This window comes from Hippoglossus hippoglossus, chromosome 4, assembly GCF_009819705.1.
Source record: "Hippoglossus hippoglossus isolate fHipHip1 chromosome 4, fHipHip1.pri, whole genome shotgun sequence".
NCBI classification, from domain to species: domain Eukaryota; kingdom Metazoa; phylum Chordata; class Actinopteri; order Pleuronectiformes; family Pleuronectidae; genus Hippoglossus; species Hippoglossus hippoglossus.
This window is the reverse complement of record NC_047154.1, coordinates 6,884,386-6,905,679: the sequence shown is the minus strand read 5'-3', so window position 1 is coordinate 6,905,679 and position 21,294 is coordinate 6,884,386. Positions and strand designations below refer to the sequence as shown.

The 21,294-nt window shown below is 40.3% G+C and overlaps 3 protein-coding genes across 10 annotated transcripts in view; 2 read left to right on the top strand and 1 right to left on the bottom strand.

Moving 5' to 3' along the window:
* Positions 1 to 277: 277 nt before the first annotated feature.
* On the bottom strand, positions 278 to 6,559 carry dcun1d4 (DCN1, defective in cullin neddylation 1, domain containing 4 (S. cerevisiae)). Of its 7 annotated transcripts, none has more exons than XM_034582387.1 (11): positions 6,466 to 6,559; positions 5,089 to 5,159; positions 4,934 to 4,973; positions 4,649 to 4,736; positions 4,330 to 4,418; positions 4,129 to 4,199; positions 3,649 to 3,740; positions 3,418 to 3,526; positions 2,827 to 2,931; positions 2,546 to 2,648; positions 278 to 2,436 (listed from the first exon to the last, which is right to left on the bottom strand). In XM_034582387.1, exons 1-11 carry the CDS (start codon positions 6,482 to 6,484, stop codon positions 2,381 to 2,383), a joined length of 843 nt encoding a protein of 280 aa, XP_034438278.1. In that variant the 5' UTR covers positions 6,485 to 6,559; the 3' UTR covers positions 278 to 2,380. The 7 variants fall into 7 exon arrangements, with proteins under 7 accessions (XP_034438278.1, XP_034438280.1, XP_034438284.1 ...); XM_034582389.1 differs by lacking the exon at positions 6,466 to 6,559 and adding an exon at positions 5,238 to 6,459 and having other exon boundaries at positions 4,330 to 4,461; XM_034582393.1 differs by lacking the exon at positions 6,466 to 6,559 and adding an exon at positions 5,238 to 6,459.
* A 2,205-nt stretch (positions 6,560 to 8,764) lies between these two features.
* On the top strand, positions 8,765 to 14,083 carry ociad2 (OCIA domain containing 2). The gene is made up of 7 exons (XM_034583845.1): positions 8,765 to 8,930; positions 9,123 to 9,207; positions 12,376 to 12,429; positions 12,526 to 12,573; positions 12,678 to 12,825; positions 13,365 to 13,439; positions 13,716 to 14,083. Exons 1-6 carry the CDS (start codon positions 8,862 to 8,864, stop codon positions 13,435 to 13,437), a joined length of 477 nt encoding a protein of 158 aa, XP_034439736.1. The 5' UTR covers positions 8,765 to 8,861; the 3' UTR covers positions 13,438 to 13,439; positions 13,716 to 14,083.
* A 962-nt stretch (positions 14,084 to 15,045) lies between these two features.
* Positions 15,046 to 21,294, top strand: part of fryl (furry homolog, like) — a 70,570-nt gene continuing 64,321 nt past the window's right edge. The window contains exons 1-2 of one of the 2 annotated variants that reach the window (XM_034583748.1): positions 15,046 to 15,219; positions 20,289 to 20,357. The gene's annotated coding sequence lies outside the window, so the exon portion shown is untranslated. The remainder of the gene's footprint in view (positions 15,220 to 20,288; positions 20,358 to 21,294) is intronic. The other variant, XM_034583747.1, reaches the window with a different exon arrangement.

Below are 21,294 nucleotides of genomic sequence, written 5' to 3'. Positions count from 1 at the left end.
ATTTTTAAAGCACAACATTGTATCTGTAATCCATTTTGCAATGAGAGTCCATATAATCGTAACGTGTCTGTATTATTAATACACCTCAATCAAACCATGTCTCACTTTGTGATGTTAAGTGTTCATTTGTAGAATTAGGCTCATCTAAATAATACCAACAGTAATGACAGCATAAAGTACTTTTTGTTATTGGTTAACTATTGACAGAAGAGCCAGTAAGTTAATAAATAACATAAAGTACTTTTTGTTATTGGTTAACTATTGACAGAAGAGCCAGTAAGTTAATAAACCATTTTATTTATGTATATAGACATAGGTTATAGTGAAAACAGACATATAGACACTTACATAGTTTACATACATATATACAGTTGGGACAAGGCTGTTCATCCTCCTGCATTGTCATGGGAGAAAACTCTGGTAACAACAACCTTGATCTTAGACTTATGCTGATGATTGATGTATTGTCATGACAATAGAGGCTTTCATATAGTTTCAGGTGCAGGGAATTTCAATGACATGGGAGCTGATGTACATCTTCACATATATACTTCATGTGAATTGTGACAGTGTGGTGCAAAAGTTGCAGAACTTTTAATAAATAAAATAAGATCCTGTGAACTGGCTGCAGCCGCCTTAGGCTTTGCAGCATGTGTAAGGATGTGTAGGATGGGTGGGAAAATGCAGGAGGGAACTCCTGTTCCACCGTGAGGTTACAGGTGTGTTCCAGGTCTTAATAGACGCGATCATGTTGTTCATCAGAATTTGGAGAACATGGTCGTGAATATCAAAATCAAGCACAAAACATTTGCACAAATTCCTGTACAAAACAAAAAAATGCATTTGAAAAATGTTTTCAAAAAATCTCATCCATTCACAAAAGGCTCTGTTGGAGCATGCATGCAAATATTAAATCTTCAGACGATTCAGCATCACACAACAGCCAAAGACGAAAATTTATACATGTGTTACAAGAACATTATACTAGGCGAAAGGAGAGGATAGCATAATCACACAGCTCCAAACTGTCAGTGTCCATTGTTTTGATTAGATTCTATGGGTGGTACAAAGCAATGCTTTCAGCAAACCTACAGTACTACTCAAGCCTTAAGGACCTCGTCCTGAGAGGGTCACTGGTCTTCCACTTTAGTTACATTAACACTGTCAGTGTTGAGAGAGATGCCTACTAGAGAGGAGACCTGAAACTATCAATGGACTAAGGAAGACAAAACAAATATCACATAAAGACAAAATGGACACCAACTATTTCTATGTCAACTGATAACACAGTCCAAACAGTCTGAATTAATCCTGAAATAATCCCTGACCACTCAAGTGTGCCTGTGTGTGTGCGTGAGCGTGTGTGTGTGTGTGTGTGTGTGTGTGTGTGTCTTCACACGTGTATATACTGTACATTTGGGTTTGTTGGTACATGTGTGGGACACAAAGTGACTTCCAAGGTTTGAGGCACAATAATACTCTTACCTACACAACGTAGATACATAAATTGGTCACCAGACCAATAAATGCTGATCAGAGCACTAGTGGCTCACCGCTGTACTGTATTAAGAGTTAGTAAGCAGCAATGCTGTTTTGTTTGGTGTTAAGAGGTCTGAGGCCTTTGTAGGGGGGGTTAGCAACCTGTTAGCGTTAGCCGAAGCAAAACAGCAGAAGGGAACAGAAACTGGAGGGGGGGGGGGAACAAAAATCACTGGCACAAATCAACAGTAAACAGCACAGGCATCAGAAACCTGCAATCAACCATTTGACACAGTGTGCTTCTTAAAAAGTACTCCAACTTAAAATATGACAAACAATAGTTAGTGCCATCCGTCCAGAAAGAAAAGCTTAAGTTCAAGTTCATTGCACAGATACATAATATTTAAATGTGCCTGGGTCAAAGTGACCCTGTTTAAGACTCAGACACAATGCATGAATGGTCACTTGTGTTGGTTGCTCTGTGCTGCAGATAAGGGTTGAGGAGTGGTCCTCCCACACAATACCATTTTGCTTCCATCATCCATGCATGATTCCATGTTATCCTTACACAGACAGCAATATGACATGTCACAGTGAGAGAGAGCAATGCCACTGGGGACCGCTGCAAGCTTGCCCGCTACGCAACTTTCAGGTGGGAAACATAATTCCACAATGGCAGCCCCCCGCATCCGCAGTCTGGGCAGCATGCACCCAGGCTGCAAACCCATCTCCCATCACCCCCACCCCGGTCCCACCCCACAGCCCGAACCCCTCCTTTTCTAGGAAGCTCCCACTGTCACTGCCTTACCATTTTTGTATTGTTAACTTATTGGTTGTTGATTCTCAAAGTCGTTGTTGTCACAGTTGTATATTTTTTCAATTTCTCCACTTTGCTCTGTGGCTAGGACATTTGTCTTTCCTTGTACCATTCCACAAACTCGTCCAACAAAACCGGCCCTGACGAAAGGATAAGGTAGAAATTATAATAGATTAGAAAACTGTTATTTTCTTAACATGCACATTAGGCTCTTTTGTCATATTAGTGTGTAGATACGTGTTGACTTACAGGCACCATCCTCGTCGTAGTTACTGAGGTCCAGGTTGATTGTCCTGCTGAACTCTAAAACATTGCACCACTGGTCTTTGTTGATGACTTTGTACTTGGATTGCTGAGGAAAAATAAATGAATACCTTTTAACATCAACATGGCACCACAACCTTATAGTTACAACAACCCTGGCCAAGGTCAAACTGGACTTCAGACAATATTGCATACAACTATGGTACGTGACTGTATCTTCAATCTGGTAAAAGGTTGTAGAGACAATTTCCAAATGTGGTACGCACCTCTAGAAACTGATTAAACACAGGAAACAGAGGCCACGTCTTTCCCAGAAGAAGCCCCAGCATGCACTTTGCTGTGTTTAAGTCCAAACTCCTCTGATCCTTTTCCTGTCCAAATCCAAAATGAGCATGATTTTATGACATTGATGCAAAATGTCGATTACAGTTTAAATAGAAAATCTGCCCCAGTCCCTCTCCACATAACTGAATTCTTTAACCAACTGCCATTATTGTTAATAAAGTATAACATTGTCATCACAGCCACTCTGGCATGTTTTCATTCACCATTTGTATTTTAATTCACTTCAACAGTGTGACAAGCTTTATTTAAAACCATGCACGATTGAGAATTATGTAACTAGCCTCCACTCTTGAAAAGAGGTTTTTCTACTCTAAGTCAAAAAACAAAAACTGATTTTGACCATCCCAAAATAACAAGGTTGGTCTGTACGCTGGCTTAAATAAGACTAAACATGAATTTCAATCAGGCACACTTAGCAAACAACTGGATTTCACTACTGAACTGGAGAGGACTTGTTTTAGGGATGTTGCTTTGTGAGCTTCCTCATAAAAAGAATATTTTGCTTGACTCACCCGAGCGAAATCAAAAGCATATCTATAAATGAGCTTAAAACTGGTGCTGTCGTTTAGGACAGATCTCAGGTAATCGAGCGAGTTCCTCAGCCTCTCTGTGGAGTCACACCTGACAACAGCAGAAAAGAGCCTTAGACTTTACACTGAAGCGTTTTCTTGAGACCCAGCAAATCAACCATCAATCTTGAAAACATCACGACAGAAGGACAAAAAGTAGGTTAAGTGACGTACTGCAGTGAGCCCATGCCTCTCAGCCACTCCTGGAGAGTAAAATATCCCATACTCTGGGCATCCAGCTTCCAAGCAAGAACCAGCATCACCACCTGAACACAGTAGTCAACAACATTTATAGCTTCAGATATCATTAAATAGAAGACCTGTCAATCCTTCTGAACTAACAAAACTGTTACAAGTCAAACCCAGAAACCAAAGGACCTGAACAACCTTTGAAACAAAGCACCAGTGTAACTACTAACTAGTAACATTGAAGTGAAACTAGGGCTGCCCTTTTTTGTTAATATAGAGTTTATTATTTGACTATGCTAACTTTACACTTTTCTATCAGGTTATCAGAGCCAAAATGGAGTCTCAAAGTGGCATGATTAGTCTGAGCAGCAGCCAAAAGGTGAAAAACCTGAGCAAAAATGTAACCAGATGTAGCCAAACCACGAGACATATCTCAAAACCCAAAACGCAGAACAAGCTACTCACATTCTCTGGTTCCACTCCGATGTCCTCACAGAACTTCTCCATGCCTTCTGGACCCACCACATCATCACAGCCTATTTCAGACAGACAAGTGTGAAGCCACATATAGCAGTTTTACACATGGAGCCAAAACCAACACCACTGGTCAGTGGCTAAATGTTGAATAAACCAAGAAGGTGGGATGTTTAAAGTTTAACCCCTCACCTGCATATTCATAGAACCACTCCAAGCATCTTTTACTAGAAAACGTCTCTTCCTCTCGAATTTGTGACGTTTCATGTTTTCTGAAAACACTGCACATGATAAGACAGTTAAGTCTCAAGCTCTGCAGCAGTTCTGCAAGCAGACGTCAGAATTTCAAAAGCAGTCGTGTGATTCAAAAAAAACTTTCCCATTATAGTTTTTCTTTTCCTGACTGCAAACCAATGTCTTTCTGAGCACGTTACTCCTGCATAACTGAGCTGTTACTATGCTACTGGTGTGGATTATTTTTGCTTTAATCTTTGATAAAGGGATGTCACACCTGTCCTGGCGACTTTTCTTGGCTGACATGTCATCTCCAGCAGAGGGTCTCCTCTTTTTCCTGGGAGGCATGGCTCTGGAGCAACAAGCTGGGGAAGCAAATGGATGACAGAATGAAAGGCAGCTACCTATTGGCACATGCACGCTTTCTCTGTCCTAACATTCATGTAACATTCCAATTTAGAAAGACACACCAGTTTGGCTGGAGTACAATGCAGCAGTTATTAAACTAGATCTGTGTTTTGAGTTAACTATGGAAACACACAAGAAGTTGTACATGTCTCACCTGAGGGGTGGCTATCCTGCCCAACGTCTTCTGTCAGGTTCTATCCAAATACATAGGTAAAAAAAACACACAAGCTCGTGAACGGGACACATGTTGACATGGTGCACACTCGAGACAAACAAATAAAAATATAAAAGCTGCTCATATGCATTTACCAGCCTGTGCAACGTGTGGTGGATCTTATGGATGCTGGCCAGTGTACTCAAGTGGGAATTCAGCTGAAAATCTATTTCCACAAAGAATAAAGATTAGATCAAAATTCAAACTGAGGCACAGCACACAATCTCCTGCTAATCAAACTTACAGGCTTGACACAAGGGTACAAGAAGGTGACATTATCACAGCCCCAACAAGGACCTGTGGTGTCAATCTTCACTCACTCTACGGGGCTCAAATGACTCTCGACTGGTTTCTAGTAAGAAGCTTTACGTTTCATAACGGACAGAAAAACAGATCTGACACGAATGAGGGAGTGACTCCCCGGACCAGTCGACATAAACATGCAAACTCGAAATCCGTCCGATCGTGCACGCTACCTTGTTGCCAAATGTCATGTAAGCATAGTCGTGGAGGGGCTGTCATCAAACACCGAGGTGGCTCATTTATTTCTAGAGGCCACAAGCAGGCAAAGCAACACACAGTCGGATAGATAGCACTAGCTGCATACCTAAAATAGCAGTGCAGACGCGCAACTTGCACAGAGTTTACAAAGTATCTGGAGAGCAGGGCGCATGGGCGTTGTAGTCCACTTCCGCCATGGAGGCCGCTGGAACCTCGTCTGTGCCCGCGACACTAAACTACAACTCCCAAACCTTGGCAAAACAACTATTTCTTTCTGACCCCTCTACCCCGCAACATTTACCCCAACTGATTGAATGCGTTTTACATTGTTTTGTAATTTTTAAATCTAACTATATACGGCTCCTGGCACACAAGCGTGGCGCATACGTTTTGCGGCAGCTTAAGTAGGTGCCGCAAAGCCCCGCGGCGCCGCTGCAGCAGGCAATGAAAGATGTTTTACACAACTGCGTCACAATTTTCATTCTCTGTAGTGTTCCGCAGCTGAACAGAAAATTCGGGGATTCACAGTGGAATCACGGTGATGCCAAGTTGGAGTGGACCCGCAGAGTAGGTCCTGAGTAACGAGGAGTGCGGAGATCCCAATGCTACGATTAGCATCGAAAACCTCCTCGGTTTAACTAATGACGGCGGCTCTCAAGTGAGCACGGCTACCGCTAAACAAAAAAAAAACAACAACTAGAGGCTAACGCCAGTGGCTAAAGTAGCACGTCCGAAACAGCTGATAATACACTAGCTATCCCTCCTTTGTTGTCGCCCAAGACAGCACTGGCAAATACAAAGAAACCAGCGAATAACACGGGATTCATACGCTTCCATCACAGCTCACGCCACCACAGGCTAGAAGTAGATGTGGAAACACCGCGCGTGTGTTAGCCTCCCTGCTCGTTTCTGTGCAGCAGCCATAAGCAGTATGGTTTGATGAGGAATGCCTGTACAACGTTACTACTTACTTGCCGCATCAGAGTGCATTTTTATGAAACATACAACTGTCTGTGGGAAGTCTGCAGACCGGCCAATAGGCGGGCCTTGTCCCCGCAAACCACGCCCACTGATCGCGATTGGAAGGGAGCCCGCTCGGTCTCCGCCTTTGCTCGTTGTTGATTGGTCCTCAGCGGTGCCATGTAACGAGAGGGAGGTGGAAATAAATGGGCCCCTCCTACGCTCAAATGGGATTGGCCAGAGTTCCCAAACAGGCTGCGCTGCTTTCGCCATTCATTGGTCAAGATGATATTTATGGGCACGTCAATCCACAGCATTTCCTCGTGCAAGCCTGGAGCCAGCCCACGATGCGATGCGATTGGTGGATTCAGTGATACCTCGACCACCGCTGTTTGGGTACGTTTGGTGTCCGGCAGGCGGGCGGGGGTTGGTGCAGGTGAGTGCGGCGATCCCGGTGGTGATGTGAGTTGTGACACTTCAACAGTGTGTGATATTCCCTCCAGAGATGAGTCCCTGTGTGCTCGCTGCTCTGCTGGAGGTCCAGAGTGTTTCCACAGGTCCTGTCCCAAATACTGCTTCAGGGACAAGTTCAACCGTGAGCTCCGTTCGTCACGTGACTGAGAGTCGCGCTCATGAAACAAAACGAACTCTCACACAGCATCACTGGCGCTTCCTCAATCGTAATATGAAATCATTTAAATCGAGATGAGTTGGATGTGTCCGCAGTAACCTACATCTCTGATTGTGAGTGTCAGTAACACCAGTTCACCCTCCTCGGAACATGACCTGCTACAGGAATTGATTTACAATGTTCAGGTATATAACAAAGTGTTGACAGGACAGCCAATCGAAAGAAAATGTAACTTTAACAAAACAAAACAAACAAATCAAAACAGAAATGCAGCTAGACAGTTTATTCAATTACATCTTTGGTCTTTCGGGAAATGCTCTCACAATAGAGTTATCTCTGAGATAAGGCCAAGTAACATGGATGAGTGAACAGCGTGATATACTACATCCACTGGTGAAGGCGGGCAGGTCCAAGTCCCTGTGGAAGTAAATAGATATGGCTTCAGTAAATGTATATAACCAGTGTAATAAGTCAGTGTAGAGTTGGTTGAAGTGTCTGCTGTATGGTGTATACACTGCTCTGGCTGTTATCACTGCTCTCTCCTTACTTTGTTGTTATCACTGTTTCTTCTGCTGTACCTGTTGTTGCCTTTTTACAATTGCAGCACTGCTCAGAAGTAAGTTTAAGTAAGTAAGTACTGAGGTACTTTATTTATACTTTGTATAATTAATTGTTTTTGTATTTGTACTCCATTACGTTTCACCGTGAAATATTGTGCCTTTTACTCCAATCCACAATTATCTGACAAAATATGTTGTCATAAATAAGAGGCATTTTTATAGATTAAATGACCCAAAACACTGTACAAGCTTAGCACTACCTTGACTAGCTACAACATTACAGAGCTGCTCACATATTGACACACAATCTACTATTATATCTTTCAACAAAATAAGATTTAACAGGGTCATTCTGCATTACTTTTGATAAATAATATTTTGCTGATATTTTCGAACTTGAGTAAAAATTGTAATGGTTTTACTTATAGTGGCATTTTTCCTCAATAGTATTATGTGTACTTAAGTAAAGATTATTTCTTGGGAATAATGTCGGCATGATTTTATTTTTCATATCTTTAATTTGTTTTAAAATGTATTTGTGTGCAGTGTGTAATGAGGTCATGGCTCTTGATTGACTGACAGTATCTATTGTCATAATTGTTCTCTCATTAACAGTGAAACTTGGATTTTCCTCTTAAAAAACATCTGTTCCTGTATTGGAGGTTGTGGCTCTGATATCACCATTTTTAATTGAAAGCTTTTATTTATAATGGCTATTCCCATTGATTCATACATGCGATATGACCACCCTGCTTGGGTTTTCTCATGTGAATAAATGAACCACTTGTTTAACAAAACCAGTGTAAAATAAACGACTACTCCAAACAAAGGTGTGTCTCACTTAAGGGTGCAGAAACTAGACCAAAGTTAGCCTAACTGGAACTGCAAGAATTAATGTGCGTCATTTTATTTGTGCGAGCACAGCTTTTGACAATTTAAACAATATTCTATTCTTTATTATTTATATTTCTGCCCAAAACTACATTGTAACACTTGCTATTACCCAGAACCTCATTTATTTCAAGTTGAAACAGCCTTTTGACGACAGGGCCTCTGGCATGTGGTTTTTTCAAGTGGAGGCGGAGTTATAAATGTATGAACCAGGGAGGAGCAATTACAGCTGGTAGAGACTTGAGGCTCGTTGAGAGGGAGTAGCACTGTCCTGGTAAAGTTTCACCGTACAGGTCCAGAGGAGGTTTCTGTAAACTCCTGCACCATGAGTTCTGCACAACCTACAACAGTGAGGACAGAGGAAGCAGCAGCTGCAGTGAAAGGGGAGTGGAAGGTGAGAGGATTTGTATAGAATGACATACATGAGAGCCAGATATCATATCTATCATGTCATATACAATTTTTTCACCTATAGTCTATTCTTTTTATTAAATATTGGTTTTAATGTAAATAACTTTGAAATGGTTTCATCTATGAAAAGTGTTGAATATGTCAAACTACCTTTCCTCACCTAACCTGACTGCAGTGCCCTCTGAGTGATCGTCACATTCATGGAGAGGATGTGAGAAAGGTGTGGAAAGAATGCCAAGAGGAGAGCTTCTGGTACAGAGGTATACTCTTTAAGTTGTTCAGTATACACTCATACCTCTATATCATTTTCTTCTTATAAAGAAGAAACTCAGGAAGCCAACAAATCTGTCATATGACCTATACCACACTGCATGGCTGGCTTGGATACATCCACCCACACGTATTGTAAGTCATCAGGGTAGGGCTCATTTATCAACACCCACATGTCGCATTGTGTTTACATTTTTCTCTGTGGAATTCAGCCTTTGGCCAGTTAATCTCATGTCCACTCCTATAAAGTGTGTTCATTCACTGAGTCAATTCTCTATAGCTGTCTTCAATCCTTTGTTGTGAATTGGTTCTTGTTTAGTTGGAGCGACGCCGCAAGTTTCCTGAAGTCAGTTAAACCCAGACACCTAAAAAAATCCTTTGAAAAACCTGCTTCAGCAAATCACAAGAGATTCAGAGATACGCCTCTACACACCTACACAGCTCTACTGTCAGAGCAGATACTGAAGCAAGAACAGAAAACAGTCTGGGTTGTAGGCAGAAGCTACAGGAGCGAGCTTGGTTATCCAGCTAAGAACTGAAAAACCTCCCTGCTTTTTCTGTCAACAATTAATTGTCTGAAGCCTCTATACCCGTCCTTTCACTCGCTGCCAGCTGCCAGTTCCTTTTCTTCTCTCAACGTGCGCTTATACAAACATGAAATGGCAACAACTTCCTGGATGAGAACTCAGTCGTATCCTGACCCTTGACTTATGCGGATAAATTGTAGAGTCTCGCCATAACAAAGGAGAAAGTTCCATCAGATTGAACTCTGCACAGGGCAATAAAGGCAGGAATCAATCAATAATAGGATGTGAATGTGTCTTAACGGTTGAGTGAATATTAGTGTGTAATACCAATATGTTTTTTGTGTTGTTTTGACGTTGTTACTGTCGTTAAATTGGTTTGAAATATGACAACTGGCCCAACAACAGGAAATTATGTATTAGTGCCTCACAAGAAACATAGGCAGAATTGGCCAAATGATGGCGCTGTAACTAAGGCCTTAAACTGCAGTTTTGGAAAGGCTGTGCTCCTCACACTGTGAGTACAATTGAAGCGTGTCTAGTTGAGGTCTTACAGTAAAAAGAAGAAAGGCCGGAGAAAAACGTTGAAAGTTATTATTGATGTTTCATGTGATTTCCACACAAGACAATAACAAGTATAATGAAATGTACTATTATATATGGGTTTTTTATAAAAAATTAAAGGCAAAGTTAGCTACTTTTTCATTATGGCATAACCCTAACCCTCATGAATTGCTCATATTAAATATAAGTTTTTTTAAATCATTGAGAGCTTTCACAGATATTTCACCTCACTCTTGTTCATGATGACCCCCACTTGGCCCATGTCACGTTTCAGAAGGTCTTACTATAGTAGTTTTGAGAAAAGTAAAGACAAATTTGGCTACTTTTTTATTATGGCACTCAAAACTTGATCATAAAAAATATTACTTTTAGATAATCTGTGAGAAGTGACACGGATATTTCACCTCACTCTTGTTCATTGTAACCCCCACTATCTGCATGTCACAATTCAGAAGATTTTACTGTAGAAGTTTGGAGAAAATTAAAGAAAATCTGTATATATATATATATATATATATATATATATATATATCTTGTTTGAAAATTTAATCAAACATCTATAATTACTCTCATTAAACTTTCAGCGTTTGTCTCTGGCCTTTTTCCACTCGAAGTACTTTTACCGTAAGACCACGAATAGAGTGTGCGGCAGGCATGACAATCGATGGACCACATGGCCGCAGTTGTAAACAGGACCTCACATTTCTTCAGAGTGTGAATGCATGAATGAATTTATGAGTTAACAAATGCATGAATTAATGCATGAATTAATTAAAATACACAAATTAATTGAACTGAATGAATTACGATAAATAAAAGATAAAATGAATGATAAAAAAAAATGTGTGTGTGAAACCAGTTCAGAGAAAATTGAGAATTAAAAAGTTAATGATTTCTCAAAAACCACTGTGTGAATAATCAATTAAACTTCATAATGAAGAAAAACTTAAATTTAAGCAACAAAATATAAAAGCGACTGTCATTGAGAAACTCCCTGTTTTCACTTCACAATGACAGATCACCACCTCAGAGTCTCATATTTTCACTGTTTTGGTTGTGGCAACAGAGAAGGAGATTCTTCTGGCACTTGAAAAAATAACGGCATTGAAAAGATGGCAGAGGGCAGAGAGTTAGTGCACCGCCTACTTGTTTACTAGTCTGGTAACCATTACATCAACAAATAGGCTTAGCCTACAAAATTAGAGGTCTGGTGCTTCGTGTGAAAAGGGTGGCCTGGAAAGGAGTCACATTCCCGGCCTGAATTTTTGTCCCAGTCCGCCCCTGAACCCAAACCAAGATCTAACCAAGTTCTGTTTCCTGAACTTAACCAAACTGTGATTAAAATTGAAGTCAGAAAGCCTTTATGGCAGAAAACCATGAAGGCAGATTGTTCCAACAGCAAAGAAAAAAAAGCCCCTGGGAACATAAAAGTTCACCATGATGGATTTTGCACCATTGTGATTTTATTTTTTTTCTACGTCTTCTCCTAAATGGTTATCAAATTCTCAACAGATACTCATTGGACAAAGGCTTGTTCATATTGTATCTAGTATTTAAGATATTGACCAATAAACGTCAAAATTAGCGTGACTTAACACAACAACGATTCATCCAGTCCTCATGAATCTGATTAGATACCTTCAGGACATGTTTGGAAATATGTCTATTGAAGAATTTTGAGCCATACTCAAGGGAAGTTATAAAATTCTCCATAGATCCTTTTAAGACACAATTTCTGAAAACTGTCTTTGTGCATTTCTCCGTAGACAACGCACTTTCATGCTAAACTTGCTTTATAATCAAATAAGACATGGACGTTTCACTTTCAACAATATGTAACCTTTAATTTGCCCTGATTGTGCTGCTGCCCTCTGTTGGGCTTGAACCCAGAGTTGCTGTTTTTCTTTAACACAGACTTCTACCTGCTTTTATCTTTTTGAGGCAAGAAAGCAGTATAGAGAATGTAATGAAACCAACTTGAATCTGATTGAGATAGACGTCTGATAATACTTGTTTTTGATCAGCTGCTGACTGTTGTCTTTTTTCACCTTGTTTTCTGTCTTTCTTTAGCTCTCCCCTTGTCCCTGGGCAGCATGGCGGTCACTGGTGGGCTGATATACAATGGTAAAGCACTGACTTTCATCAAATCTTACTCATGTAAATACAATCATTTTTTGTAATGATCACATGTGATTTCGGTCAAATTTTATTTCCATACAGGTATCTGGAAGTCATCAAAGCGATTTGGTCCCTTTCCAAAACTAGCAGGTGTGTACCATACAGTATACTGAACTTCAGTTCATCTGTAGCTGTGCTTTTAATAATCCCTCAAAGATCTGTGGTCTTTAACTATTATTCTTTGTTTGTTTCAGTTGCTGGGATCCTTGGTTACGCCGTGGGGAAAGCATCTTATATTAGAACTTGTCGAGGAAAGTTCCACGAGCTTGATCTTGGGGATCGACCAGGATTTGGACCCTGGTCGCAGGGAGGACCTTCCAATAACCATGGTCCTGGACACAGGTGAGGAAAACACTGAATTTATACTATTTAATATTAGGTTGACAAGTCAGACGTTTATCTTCACAAATGTGATGCTGTATTAGAGGAATTGCGATTAATAATAATATGCACCAATTGTGTTTAGAGCGTGTCCAGTAATTAGAAGAGGAATTACTTTTTTTATTGACATTTGAAAAAGATGAAATGATAAATAACCAAAAGGCACAAGCAAACAATATAACAGAGAATTTGCTTTCATTCTTGAATTTTTGCTCTTTATTGACGGGACTTGCAAAATAGCCAGTCAAATAACAAACTATGTTATCATTCAAGTTCTGGTCGATAAAAGCAAAATAATAATAAAAAGATACCACAGTATTCTCCCACTGACGTAGTTATTGGGAATGGACTTTAGATTTGTCATAAGTCATGTTTCTCAGTTCATATTTTCACTTTGTCATCTTTCTAACAAAAGAAAAATATTATTGAACAAAATATTCAACTATTAAAATGAGGAAAAATAAATATTCTTAAACCTGACCACGATGTTATCCCAACAGATTCTGCCACCATGTCTGTGAAGAATGTAAGAAAACCGCTAAAGCTGCACCGACAGAGGAAGTGAAAAGTTAAAGGTAAATTAAACGCATATAGAGCTATGAAAACATATCTTGCACACAACTCTGAAGCCTGAATTTGGATTTTCCTAACTACTACAAATTTCTATACATACTCACAACATGTAAAATAGCAAATTGTAAAGGAACAGGAAAATCTGTCTTAATAAGAAAGGTGATACATTCTACACTATATATTGGTCTCTGTTTCCAATGAAGAGTTTGGTATAAAGACACATGCATGTGAAAATAACTGGAAAAAACACTGTTCATGCTTTTCCTTTCATTTTTCAGACTCATGGGAGGACTGACTGTCAGCATGGCCCTGTCAGTAGCAGCTATATTGATACTTAAATGTTATTAATACTGTCAAACCATGCACAACGTGCCACTAGGGGGAGCAATTGTCCTTTCAATCAAAGCTCTGTTTTAATGTATTCCATTTGATTATTTTCTAAACTATGAAATAAATACTAAAGACAATTTTGCTTACAAAGGAATTTTTTTACACTATTTGCCAGTGAGTGATTTGAACTGTTTATCATCAAATAAACAATATCACACAAAGAACCAACCTGCATGAAATGTTTTTTTGTCAGTAAACGTTGGCAATCATTCCATGTATGCTCATATTTGACAAATAAAGGCTTTGAAGAAAGTCTTTTTTTGTTGTTAAATATTTTTTTGTCTTTTGACAGATTTTAAGGGGGTGGATTTTATAAAGGCTGTTAAAAATCAAAACAAGGTGTGCCCCAAGATTTCTACGTTGTTTATTTTCCCCTCAACTTAAGTAACATGTGATACAAATGGTACATTTACATTCAATGTACTTCTAAGCAATTCCATGGGACCAAAGCTAAACAACTGTGTGGATCTGAGTTCCAACTGTTTGCACCATTTCATCCAATGGGAGTATTTACAGGTGGGACAAAAGTGAGTGAATTGACTCTTATGGAAATCCACATGTTTTTGGTTCACTCAAATATGATGTCACCAATCTCTTTAAAATAGGAATTTGAACCAATTTTTACTTAAGACAGACAAGCCAACCCAGTTTATCAGCCTGTCTGGTTCTAGTATGAGTGAACTTTGTGAATGCAGCACAGACAACTGAGGTTTTCTATATTAGATTATAGCTAAATAAATATAAATGTATACCCTGATAACTAGTTGTGAACTAAATAAAGACATTATTAAAACTATTATTTGTGGCAAGTGTTGAGTTAGAAATTAGTTCTTTAAATAATTGCTTTTAAAGCTTATAATTGTTAATTTGTAAACATAATAAATTGTGTTGTTTAATAATGTAGCATAGATTATATAGTAAAGTCAAGAGTTTCGCTCTTCATCACTCATTGTTTAGAAGTTGTGCTCAAACATGCTACACTTTTGTTTTAAATAAAAACACTTGTTCTTCCTCCTTCGTGCACCCGCCCCCCCGAGCATGTGTCGGTGTACGCTGGTTGTCATAAATAAACGGACCCATGTGAATGTCACCCCGGGACGTCATCCAATCAACAGGTCGTTTTCTCGGAATCGTCACGCGTTTGGTCAAATAGAAAGACTGGTTTCGTGTGGGCGTACGTCGTCTCAGCCTATCACAGCGACCGAGGCGGGACAAACAGGGCTGTGACAGGCGAGCTCTGCTCTCAGCAGCGAGACGGACAGAAAAAAATCACACCACTACGCAAATCCTTCCAATGGAGGAGGGCCAGGACTCTGGTGCTTGTTCGGCAGTGAAAAAAAGCGTCTGCAAGCTAGCTGCCTAGCTCAAGTGAGGGGAGAGGAGACAAAAGTTGTGAGTATCACCAGCTTCGCGAATAACCAAGTAATTGAGGACAGGGCGGTTGCTAACGGGTGCAGTTAACGTTGCCTTGCGTCAAGTTCCGTGATTAACTTTGCTGTCGGGGTTAACGTTAGCTTCCCAACTGTGGTACCAGCATTGGCTGCCGTAGCATGCTAACCAAGGAGTTTGGCTGCTCTGCTAGTGTGAGTTAATCGCCTAGCTACCGTGCAACTTCAATCTGAGCATCGTTCAGCGGCAGTAGTATAATCATTTAGCTAGCGGCGCTGTTTACATTGCCATCACGCTAGCATGTTGACCGATAACTTACCTGACAACTGGCTGGTGAACTAAACCAAGTTGCTCCTGCTGCTAGCTAGCTAGCCTGCTGCTCAGCATTAGCACTTTGCACAGTACAACATCAACACCAGGCTAGTTGCTAACTAAAAGCTACCACGAACAACCCTACCATTAGTCCGTTTCAACGTAGCTAGTTGTCTTTTTGGTCACGCCTTTGTGATGTGTAAAAACTGTCCGTGACAGAGAAGTAAATGCTTTGACATTTTTAACCGCAGCGTGAGAATCACCAACGCACACAGAGTTAACCCAGTTAACTCATGGGTTTATTCAATGAACCGGATTTATCTGGGAGATAAGACACTGATGCTAAGCTAAGTGTAGTTTGTTATCGTCTTAAAAGAAGACGTTTGTTGTTGAGAGGTAAAAGTTTGAAGGGACAATGCCCCAGCATGTCTAAGCATGGTGTTTCCTCTGCATTGACATGACAGTGAGAGGACTATCAGCTCTGAGGGGCTTCATTCTCCCTGTCCAGAGTGCATCACACACAATGAAGCATTTGTTCACTTTCTGTACAGTCGAGCTCTTGGATACAGTCAGAGAGGAATCTGGTCAGTCTGCTGTGGGGCTGGAGGTGGAGACGGCCAAACAATGTCAGATGGAGGCACATTGACAGAAGAGAAGTCAGTTTGTGTTCTCCCATGGGCCCACATGAGGGTGGACTACGCTTTGAGTAGTAAGGAGAACTTTGTTGTGATGCGCTGCATGTACAAGTCAGATTACAGCAGTGAAGCAGGAAATGGTCTGCCTTTATTTAGCCCTTTTCTAGTCTTGATGAACACCCAGAACAGACCACTTTACAGAACAGTTTTGCCATTCACACAGTGCATCTATTTTCAGCACTTTTCTTTGTCACAAGTCAATCACACACCAGCGGCACAGTCATGTGGGGTTCAGTATCTTGCCTGATGGGGATGTGCGATACTGGGATCGGACAGCTGACTCTCTGTTAGTGGACAACCTGCTCTACCTCCCTGAGCCAAGCCCCCCCCCCCCCAATTGAAAGTGCCCATGCCTTTCCAGAGTTTTGGTGCAGATAAAGGAAATCAGAATCACCTGCCCTTTGGTTGGACTCTCGTTGGACCGGCATTGATCGAACCGGTTAAAATGTGAAGATGGTGCCAAAATTCGTAATTGTAAATTGAGCATTACACACAGTGCTGGACATTTCTGTCATTTCACCACTCATTCAGTTTGTTCAGACTTTATTCACACAATCTGCTTCTTTTTTTTTTTACACTACATGCTTTCTAAACATGTACAAACTAGCATCTCTTAAGCAGATCTATTTGACAGTTTTACAAAGGTTGATCTACAACTACAACCTTTTAAATTACATGTGAACATCACTTTAAAAGCTCAACATCCTATTGACCCTAATTTGTGTGTAGTTGTTAGTAGAGGGAGATGACACCTAACTTCATTTAACTCCTCTGTTTACTTGTGCTGCAATGTAATGATGCTATGAAGAAGTACACCACATAGTTTAAGCATTTCATACGCAAGGGTTTGCAGTATTGTGCTAACTTCAGCCCACTGGACCATCGGCCTTTGCAACTGGCTGATCTCCCCTCATCTCTGCCAGGATAAGCTTCTGATGGCAGTACAGATGTGTCGTGCAGTCTCTTATAGATGCACAAATCAGTGGGAATCCCCCTAGATTGCACGTAGCCATCTATCTGTGATTATCTGGGGCATAATTCCGGTGAATTAGTGGGTTTGGTTTAATCTGGTAAGACATTAATTGCATTGAAGAGTACAGGGGATGAAAAAACCACACTCTGTGAAATGCCCCCACAGTGGCCCCTCACTAAGCTGCCCCCCTGCAAGGATTAACTGTCAACTCAGCATTTCAGTGGTGACTACAAAAATATTATGTAATGCAGAAATAACAAATCAGTTACTTAATTTGATGTCTTCATCCATGAAACATTCCTATTAATGTTTAATGTTAAGTTTTTCCATAACAAAAACAACTTATTTCCCCCCTCCCAGCCTCTGCCTTGGATCTAATTCATGTAATGCTGTTGTCTGAAGAGAGCAAACTTCAGGTGGTGTTCTTTACATGGGGTTTAAAACTTGTGACTACGCAAATACCTTGGCTCATTGATTTCTTTGGGCACCTGCTTTGATGACCCTTGACCTCTCAGCCGTTCACCTGATTCCACATGGGCAGCTTCTACTCTATGTCCTAATATTTCTCCTGCACAATTTATGCGATGTCTCCATGGAATATAACACCAGTCATACATTTGGCAAGAATACATTATCTGACCTCCACACCTAGACTGATCGGTTGCATCTGGGTATGCACGTGACGCAGCATTTGCTCATGGCTAAATTATTAACTGGGCAGCTAAACAAACAACACGCTGAGGAAGTAAACATTGATGTTCAATTAAATATTGGTTCTATCTAGCTTCTCTGTATGCTAGCAGCTGTCTTATTGGGGAACTGCAATAAACATTGCACCCAACCTAAATTGCATCTTTAGAGGACTATAGACTATGTGTCAAATGCTTACAGCAAATGAAGGCTTCCTGTCACATAGTGAAAATAAGAAGAATATTCAGGATTTTGTGAATGAGTGTTTTGGGAAATATAATTTTGTCACCATCCCTCGGACATTCTTTAGATTAACTTCCAAATGTCTCTTCTTCTCAGTGCAATGTAGATTAAAGCACAACATTACTGACTCTAATTTACACGGGTTCATCATTCTTTTCTTTGATTGCACTGAAAGACTGGGCATAATGTAGCACACAATAAGGACTGAGTCTAGCTAGAAATAACCTATAATTGAGCCCTGCTGAGGAAGATTATCCTTGGCTTTGGGAGAGAGGGTTTGGAGCATAATTGATGTTTGGGTCTGTCTTTGCCAAAGAAACCACCCTGTCTTTGCCCTCAAGACGTCCTCGGCTGAGATGCAAGTGTTTCTTCTCTATTTTGATCCGTTGACGCTTCATTAAAGCCTCATATTTTCTGTCTGTATGTGTCACCCATTGCAAGTCAATGCTAAGAGGCATGTCTGTTCAAACATGCAAAAAAAGGTGTTTTTAAAAATCCTCTTCCTTTTCTAGTCATAAGAAGCCAGTAATGTTTCCTCTGAAGAGGTAGTGATTACAACAGGCCGGGCCTGTCATTTAGTGCTGGAGGGAGCCAGATATAGGCATTTCACCCTTTGTTCAATTTACTGTAACATGCTGCCTGATTCGAACTGTGAGCTAGCTCAGTTAGGACGAGTACAGTAAATGCATCAGACATCTTTAAGTTTGTGATTTACTTACACGGTGAACTTGAAGAAAAACTGTGACAGAAGAATGACACACAGCAAAATGAGTCTGGAAAATATTGTCTCTGTCTGGGTTATGTTATTTCCTGGATGGACTATTAACCTCTTGTTTGCAGCATCCTTGTTGTACGCTGGACTCGGATGATTGCAGGGTGACATAAAGACATTAGATGCCAAGTTAACCATTGATAAGATCAGTCATGCTGACCTTTAGCTCATCTCCCTTGTGAAATATAAATGTTTAAAGTCACGCAAATCTGGAAAAGTACCGATTGTTAGAAGAATTAGTGAGCCGTGTTGAGATGTGAGATATGCTTAGCAAAACCACAGAAATGCAAGCGCTTAAATATAGAGCAGGAGCTCAGTTTGTGGCTGTATCTGCTACAGCGCTCAGGATGTGCACAGGGTTTGGTCTACCCGTTTTCTCTTTGGTCACAGTTTTTGTTTTTTGGAGTCGCTGAGCTGGAGCAGGAAGTCAGATGTATTATTCACAGGGCTGTGCGTGTGAGAAGTTAGCTATTGCGTCTGTAAATTTTTTTTTTTCTTCAGCTTTGCTGTGTTTGTGGTGGGTGAGGTACATGCGTTGGTTTTTAGCTGTGACATGACTTTTGAGCTGTCAAGGTTTTTGCTTGGTTTTGTTTTGACTTGATATCTATGCTGACCCGTTCTCACCATCTGTCCACAGTGTAAAAGTGGAAGTTCTCACACCTCAGCTTCTCTGTCTGGCTGCTGTGTGACTCAGTGGCTTGTTCTTCCTTCCTTTGTTTGACAGCAGTGTGATAATGATTACAAGTCTACGTCTTTCTCTATACTCTCTTCATTTGTGCCATTCTAATGTCAAAGTGTCAAAGGCCTGTAAATGCTACACTCACTCACACATGTGTGATTACCCCGACTATAAACAGAGCCCTTTTAAGCCACTGTGATGATAACCTGGAAATAATGTACAGTTTTGGAAAGCTCTGGTTACTTATGTAACTGCCTCTTGGATGTAGTGGGTAATCTTCAGATTATTACTCTGCTCAGGAGGAGGTTTTAATCCAGCCCCAGTACAGGGCAAACCAGGCTGAAGCCAAGTGGGTTGACCTATTGGTTTGCTGTGACCAAGAACAAACTATCAAACATCCCTTTGGCCTTATTACTCAATGGGTGTAAAGGATGTTGTTCTGTGTCATAGCAAAGTGAAAAAAACAACCCACATATCAAATCTCTTGATTGTTTGAGTGAAAAGAAAACAAGACTCTTTAAAGACAAACATAATGGAAGGTAGATTTTCATGGTTATATTAATGTATTGTGACGGTTCAAAGCTAAATTGAATCTGCCGTAGAGTTCATGATAAAAGAGTATATTTAGCAGTACTGTTGTGTGTCTGGTTTGTGTCCTTGTCTTCTTGTCAGTCCTTAAAGACACAATGTCTGCTCTTTCTGTTTCAGATTTTGTGCAGTGAAATTTTGGACCTTCCTTTCTCGTTCCAGTCTCAGCTCCCGCTCTATGGCCTTAAGGTATGCAACATGGGTTAAGTGGGTTGTGTTTCTGTAAGGGCACTGTGGTTTAGCTTTTACAGAAGCTGCAAGCTAATTAGTGTGGGACCGACCAATGTGCTGGATTAATCTCTTTGTTTGTTTTACTGAATTCTGAAAAGAAGCAAAGCAGACTTTTCAGTTGTTGCCCATGCTGCAGTTGTAAGGTGTAAAAAGCACTGTCATACTGTGTCTGATGTTTTTTTATCCCAATATAGGCTAAAGGTTTTAAATGCTATATCCATCTACAGATTCTGCTTTAAATGTGTGTATAATGTGTATTCAGCAGACATACAATGTGTCATAGATTTTAGACATGGCAAGGCAGAGGCTGTCCTTACCTTTTTCATTGTATACTTGTTTGTATATATATATATATATATATATATATATATATATATATATATATATATATATATATATATATATATATATATATATATATATATATATATATATATATATATATATATATATATATATATATATAGCAGGTGTCACAATTGACATTGCATTACAACAACAAAAATAAAATAAAAACACCATGTTTATTAATGGAACATTTGCCTGTTCAACCTAGTTAGCAAAAACGTAGCAAGAGCAGATTAGTGGCAGCTGGTGCTGAAGGAGATTTCTGTCAGTTGTACAAATGTGGTGACAGACAGGAAATACATTGTAGGTAGTACAGGTAATTGCTGTCACCGCACAGCAAGAAGTTTCCCTCTTCAAATCCAGATTTGGGTTCTTTCTCTGTGAAGTTTGTGTGTTATCCCCGTGTCTTTGTGGGTTTTCTCAGGATGAGTGTGAATGGTTATTGTCTCTGTATGTTGACCCTGTGATACACTGACTGGTGACCGGTCTAGGGTGTACCCAGCCTCTCACCCAATGTCTGCTGGGATTGGCTCCAGCTCCTCCTGTG

Coding starts and splice junctions, on each gene's coding strand:
- dcun1d4 (XM_034582386.1), bottom strand. CDS start 5,515: ATGACAGCCCCTCCACGACTATGCTTACATGACATTTGGCAACAAG. Junction 4,200..4,329: donor GTGGTTCTATGAATATGCAG/GTGAGGGGTTAA, acceptor TGTCTGAAATAG/GCTGTGATGATGTGGTGGGT. Junction 3,527..3,648: donor AGAGGCATGGGCTCACTGCA/GTACGTCACTTA, acceptor TGCTGTTGTCAG/GTGTGACTCCACAGAGAGGC.
- ociad2 (XM_034583845.1), top strand. CDS start 8,862: ATGAGTTCTGCACAACCTACAACAGTGAGGACAGAGGAAGCAGCAGCT. Junction 8,931..9,122: donor CAGTGAAAGGGGAGTGGAAG/GTGAGAGGATTT, acceptor ACCTGACTGCAG/TGCCCTCTGAGTGATCGTCA. Junction 12,430..12,525: donor TGGTGGGCTGATATACAATG/GTAAAGCACTGA, acceptor ATTTCCATACAG/GTATCTGGAAGTCATCAAAG.